The 6541-nt window shown below is 49.3% G+C and overlaps 1 protein-coding gene across 2 annotated transcripts; it reads left to right on the top strand.

The window, feature by feature from the left end:
- Positions 1–1177: 1177 nt before the first annotated feature.
- LOC123053828 (uncharacterized) lies at positions 1178–2556 on the top strand. 2 transcript variants are annotated; one of them, XM_044477408.1, is made up of 2 exons: positions 1178–1641; positions 1735–2556. In XM_044477408.1, exons 1-2 carry the CDS (start codon positions 1306–1308, stop codon positions 2377–2379), a joined length of 981 nt encoding a protein of 326 aa, XP_044333343.1. In that variant the 5' UTR covers positions 1178–1305; the 3' UTR covers positions 2380–2556. The 2 variants fall into 2 exon arrangements, with proteins under 2 accessions (XP_044333343.1, XP_044333348.1); XM_044477413.1 differs by having other exon boundaries at positions 1349–1641; positions 1719–2556.
- Positions 2557–6541: the final 3985 nt, after the last annotated feature.

Consider the following 6541-nt stretch of genomic DNA (forward strand, 5'->3'; position numbering starts at 1 on the left):
CGATTCTTAAGGCCAAATATTTCCCCCACTCCGATCCTATGTTTGCTCCCGCGCGGCGTGGTTCTCAGTTCTGGAAAGCTCTTGTTAAAGTTAGGCCGATTTTTTTGGAGCATGTCAAGTTTTCTGTGGGGATTGGGTCTGCTGTTCGTTTTTGGTTGGATTGGTGGTCTGGGGATGCCCCACTTGCCGTGAGCTTTCCGATTTTGTTTTCTTATTGTCCCAATCCGCAGATCTCCATCGCGGAGCTGACTGCTAATAATTGGGATTTGGCTTTCCGTCGGGCTCTGTCTCCTGAAGAGTTGGAAGATTGGCAAAGCCTCTCTGCCCTCTTCCCCGTGCTCTCGGAGTCGGCTGACTCGGTGTTTTGGCCACTTTCGGCCTCTGGTAAATTTTCTGTTAAGTCGTTGTATTCTAGTCTCATTGGTGGTACCCCCTCGGCTAGATTCTCTTGTGTCTGGAAATCAAGGGTTCCTCCGAAAATTAAGATTTTCCTCTGGCAGGCCTTTCGTGGTCGCCTCCCTACTGCTGATCAGATCAAAAAACGCAATGGGCCGGGCTCTGAATTCTGTAACCTGTGTGGGGCCTTGGAAAATTCCGACCACATCTTTTTCAACTGTGTACTTGCCAAATTAGTTTGGTCTTGCGTCAGATCTTGGCTTCGGGTTTCTTGGAATCCCTCCTCTTTTTCTGATATTAGAACTCTAGCTAAAACTTTGGTCGGGGTCACCAAGAGGGTATTTTGGGTTGGCTTGGGAGCCTTTTGCTGGGCCTTATGGAATATTAGAAACAAATTTACTATTGAGCTTACCTTCCCATCTAAACCTGCTGATGTTCTATTCAAATCATGTATATTCTTGCAGCAATGGAGATCATTGACTAAGGAGCCTGATCGGGATGCCCTGGACCTGCTCATCAACAAAATTCGGGCTTCGACTTCTCAGATATCCGGGACGAACCCTGCCGTATAATTTGGTGCTGTCGTTTGCGGACATTTGGTCTTTCTCCTCCCGGCCTGCGCGCTGTGTATGGCAGTTGCCTGTATCATGCTTGCTTAGGTTTCCCTTAACTCCTCTGTGTGGTTATGATTTCCTGTGAACCTGTGGTATCCGTAACACTGCCTGGTGGCTTTATCTATAAAGTCAGGCCTTGGCCTTTTTCTCTAAAAAAAATGCGAGCAACCATCAAGCGCTCCACCACCGGAAAAGAAACCGAGCGGGTTATCCACATCTCTCGTGTCGTCGTGGCTTATTCTTCCGCCACCCACCCATCCCACGTCCGCTGCCGAGTATAGTGGGTAGAGATGAAATGCGGCCGTCGTCGATGGTGCTGCAGCTCCCACGGCTGGGACGAGTCGCCGGAGTAACGGCGGCACCTGCATCCAAAGCCGGGCCCCGCAAATTGAATTCCCATGGGTGCCGCAGCAGCCGGCGCTCCCCCTCGTCCAGCAGCAGAAGCAGCAGCTGGTTCTCCTCCAACGCCGAGAATCCCGGCCCCGACACCAGAGACGGTAACAGGACTAGTAGTAGGAGGTGGTGGTCCGACGACCAATTCGACGTGGAGGAGGAGGAGGAGGAGGAATTCGGGAGCGAGGGCTCGTTTGGTTCTGCAAGGGAGATGTTCGACGAGCCATGGTTTACCAAGGTACTTGCTCATGCTCAGATTTCCTCGCGGTAATTTACTCAGATGTGTCATGTGTGTGGTAACTGCAACTGGAGTAGTATTCTCTGGCGGCAGGTCTTCAGGGTGTACGGGTATGTGCTCCCGGTGCTGCTGGCTTCCATGCTGGTGACAACGCGGCCACAGGCTTTCCTCATGGCCATGGCCATCCCGCTCGCCCAGTCCGTTCTCTCCTTCGCCATTTCCAAGATTGGTTCATTTGGGCGGCGCCGCCGTGACGAAGAAGAATATGACGACGATGGTTATTATTATTCCGATTACGGCAGCGGCGGCTGGGAAGCTGAAGAACAGTATAGAAGCAACTCCTCATCGACGTACAGAGGAGACAGCAGCACTACTAGCAGCAGGTACCAGCAGCAGCAACAGGAGTCTGCAGATTCACATCCAACGGCAGAACCAGGTGATATTAACGGTACCACCGGCACAGCAACTAGAAGTGAAAGTGGTAGTATCAGTTTTGGGGGATGGGACGAGCTGGAAGAAGGCGACGACCGCCGCCGCAGCAGCAGGTGGAGTGCAGGAGCGTCGCCGGTGGATACTGCTACCGCTGGCGGTGCAGTGGGAACGAGTAGACCACCTGCAACTAGAAGGAGAAGAAGCAGAGGAGCTGCAGCTGCAAGGTACAGGCAGGCGCCCCTGCCGATGCGCTTGCTCATCGCGCTCTTCCCATTCCTGGGTTCATGGTTCAGAATTATGCTCTAATTCCATAAATTAGAGTCAATCCCTCCACGAAGAATATTTATCGTTGTTTCTCGTCCAGGTGTATACCAATGTGTATGCATAACTAGATCGATCCTCACGATCCAGTGTGTGTATTACCATTTGTTTTTTGAAACAGATGTACTCCATATTACCAGTATAGTAATTTTTTAGAAAGAATAACGAGGCAGTAATGTCTCAAGAAAAGCGCTCAAAAAATAAGGGTCCGAATAACTGCTACACGTGTGGTATGGACGGAAACCCGCCCGCACGCCTCGTGTGGCAATGGACGGGAACCGGCCCACACGACCACGTCCGCGCGCACAAAAGCACGGCCCGCACGTCCGGTGTGTGGCAACCCTGCCCGCACTGCCCCGTCCGGGTCAGACGACCCGCTGCCCGCACGACCTAGCCGTTCCCGACCTCCGATCCATCCCCTCTCTCGTCTGCCGCCATCGTCCCCCACCTCTCGAACCCCGACCTCCGTGGCCGACCATCTCTGGTTGCCATGGCAACCAGGGCAGATCCGTAGGACACTCCCACCGCAAACCACAACCCAACCCTCCCCACCCCCAGCCCCCCACTCCAACCCAGCCCTTCAGAGACGATCATCTAAAACCAGGTGAAATCTCCCGATCTCATCCTTCTCATCCTTAAGGCTGAAAATCTCTCGATCTTGTACTGGGTCCATGCTATAGGGGTAGAACACTGCATGGTTCAGTGTATATTCGCAAATTGTCAGGCAGAGTACACCAGATCTGCCATGTACTACGTTTGACATTAACTTAAGTTCATAGTTTAATTGACGCAAGTAGTTGGATATGAAATGGATGAGTAGGAATCCCTAAAAAAGGGCATGAAGGACAATTTTTGGAATGAAGGGGGTGGGAAAAATTAATTGCCACTTGTGTATAACGACAGTTGCCACCTTTCGTTGTCAGTAGCTGCCACCTATTTTGACCTGTTGCTTGCCATCCCTATCTTCTATGTGCAAGCAGCAGAAGAATGCAATTCTTGTGGATTGTTGATGCCTTCTTGTTCGTGCAGTGATTGAGAACCCATCGGAAAGAAGCGAGACACGGAAAGAATGAATCACGAAGATGGCGCTGATGCTTGGGGTTCTCAAAGGCCAGAAACGCCCCCTTGGGATGCATCAGAGTACAGTCAACTCATCTCTGCAGGGCCGTTGCTGCCACTACTAGAACAGTATGCAGGCGTAGGTATGATGCGTGATAACAAAAGAAGAGAACAGTTGCCATCTTCGCAACGATGAAGATGACATTCTACTTATGTCATACACTGTCATTTTTTCGCAGGTTCTTATGACCAAAACACTCATAGGGGGCCCCCGTGGCAAGTTCAGTCACAAGGCGCTAACACTGACAAATGTACGGGCAGCCAACTTCAACTAGCTAGTATATCTAATCAAGGTAATGCAAAACGAAAAAAGAGCACATACTGATGTGGACATGAAAAATGAACATGCAAAATAACTGGCAAAAGGACTCACAAGTTATCACGGGTGAAAATGCAGAGCCTTCATGCAGCACGTGGCATCAGGCAGCACCCATGTACCTGCCATCGACGTCATACACATGTGAGTCCATAAAAAAAGTGAAGTTGCGGATGCTCAATTAGCAGAAGGAGCATAGTTGACAACTACAATTGCCATGACTGGACATCTATAGTTGCCATGAATTGAAAACTACACTTCTCATCCCTGGACAACTGTTGTTGCCATCCCTGGACACCTGTAGTTGCCATGGAGGAACAACTGCAGTTGCCATGCCAGTGCAACTACATTTTCCATGCCATGGCAACTGCAGTTGCCATACAGGAACAACTGCGGTTGCCATACCGACGCAATTACAGTTGCCATGCCAGTAAAACTGCAGTTGCCACATCAGGGGCAACTGCAGTTGCCGTGCTAGCACAAAACTGCATTTTCCATGAATTGACCAACCACTACTATGCTTACAGGTTATTACGCTGGTGGTAACCCGGCAAACGTCTCATGGCAAGCTTCACAAATTGCAGGTGGAGCACATCATTATGGTGTCACAGACCACACAAGATGGTCAAATGCAGCACAACAAGGTAAGGAAAAAATCTAAACCACAAAAAACAGCGCTACATTTGTTATTTGTAGTTATTTGTAAACAAAACAATTAGTTGCCATGTTTGTTGAACAGTAGCTGCCATGACTGGACAGCTACAGCTGCCATACATGTCCACGCGCAGACTCGCGGCTTGCTGTTTGAAATGATGTCATGCCAAATCGCTCGAAGATGGTGTGATCCGTTGCGATACACATGTTATCCAAACAAAAGTCTTACTCCCGTACTTATTTTTTCTATTACAGGGCCTACAACTACACTGAACAGCGGCGCGGGGACATCTACGGCGGGGAGCTCTGAGCGCACGGAAGACGCGTTCCACCAGCCAGCAGACAATCATGCCACAAACAATTTCGAGTCAGAGTCGGGAATGGCAATCATTCCAGCAATGCCGACAAGCACCCCTTTGAACACAAGCACTGGCAACACTCAATTAGATGGAACTACCGCCGATACCGAAGTGAATGATGAAACTGACGACGACGCACAAGGGGATGAAGATGGTGGGCAATCAGAGATCGTGGTACCTCAGCCACCGTACATTGGGCAGAGATTTGAATCGTTCGAACAAGCAAAGGAATACTACCAGACATATGCAAAGTTCCATGGATTTGCGGTCAACACTGAGTACCATAGGAAAATTAAGAAAAATAACGAGTACAGCAGAGGTGAGATGAGGTGCCACAAGGCACGGAGGAACAAGAAGGGAAAAGGTGTTGCGCCTGTCGTTCCGGAATGAAAGAGAGGTATCATTCTCAAGACTGAGTGCCCTGTCCGGTGTAAGATAAACGTAGATGGAGCATAGTGGGTGGTCAATGAATATTTTGATGAGCACAACCACCAACTCATAAAGAAGTTCGACCTGGTAAAATTTCTGACCGCCCACAGAGGTTTCACCCCCGTCGAAAGGCAATTCGTAAAGCTGCTACATGATTGTAACGTCGGTCCATCAAGAATGGTACATATACTATCTCTCATCCACGGCAAAAAGGGGACTCTGAGTAGCATGTCGTACATACCAGCTGATGTCACAAACCTACAGGCCAAGTACGTAGAGAGAGCAAGTTGGCAGACATAGAGGCCACAATGGCCTACTTTGATGAAAAAACGAAGGAAGATCCAGATTTCTTCTACATGATAAGGTTGGACGATGAGGACCGTGTCAGGAACATGTATTGGGTGGATGGTGCTGCAAGGAGAGTCTACAAACATTTCCAAGATTGCATTTTATTCGACGCGACGTACCTCACCAATATGTACAAGATGCCATGCGCTCCGTTCATAGGAATAAATAACCACAATCAGTCGTTGCAGTTCGGCTGCGGGCTCGTCCGGAACAAAGACACGGATGGGTACGTTTGGTTGTTCAAGACCTTCTTGAAGTGCATGGATGGACTTGCTCCGATGAACATAATAACAGACCAAGATTTCAGCATGCGTGCAGGCATAGAGGAGGTCTTTCCGTTGGCAGTGCACAGGCACTGCAGGTGGCACATTATAAAGAAGGCTGAGGAGACGTTAGGACCGTTCTTTGCTAACCGTCCAGAGCTGCACAAGGCATTCGAGCTGTGCGTGGACCACAGCTTGACGGTGGAGGAGTTTGAAAGGAGTTGGATGGCCATGACTGAAACACATCAAGTCCAAGACAACGAGACTCTTGTTAGCCTGTGGGAGAAGTGAATGTACTGGGTGCCGGCCTACTTCATGTAGTGCTTCTTCCCCTTTCTACAGACTACGCAGCACAGCGAGGGGTTCAATGCTGTTTTGAAGCGGTACGTCAGCCCTGGCAACTCATTGCTACAGTTTGCCAAGCAGTACACAGCTTTGCAACAAAAAATTTTGGGATCTGAGCTACAGCAAGAAGCGACCACAACACTAAAGCAGCCAAAATTGCTAACGTATTTACCGATAGAGAGGCAAATGAGCAAGATATACACCAACAAGATCTTTAACAAGTAAGTCAGTTGCGTTACAGTCTTATTTGCAGAAAAAGCACCAAGTCAGTAGGTGGCTTATAGAGTGCAATGCAGTTGCCATGTTTAATGAAA

This window comes from Triticum aestivum, chromosome 1A, assembly GCF_018294505.1.
Source record: "Triticum aestivum cultivar Chinese Spring chromosome 1A, IWGSC CS RefSeq v2.1, whole genome shotgun sequence".
In the NCBI taxonomy this organism is placed as follows: domain Eukaryota; kingdom Viridiplantae; phylum Streptophyta; class Magnoliopsida; order Poales; family Poaceae; genus Triticum; species Triticum aestivum.

Excerpts from the sequence above, each read along its gene's own strand:
- LOC123053828 (XM_044477408.1), top strand. The coding sequence starts at position 1,306 with ATGCGGCCGTCGTCGATGGTGCTGCAGCTCCCACGGCTGGGACGAGTC. Across the intron at positions 1,642-1,734 it reads ACGAGCCATGGTTTACCAAG|GTCTTCAGGGTGTACGGGTA; the intron begins GTACTTGCTCAT and ends CTCTGGCGGCAG.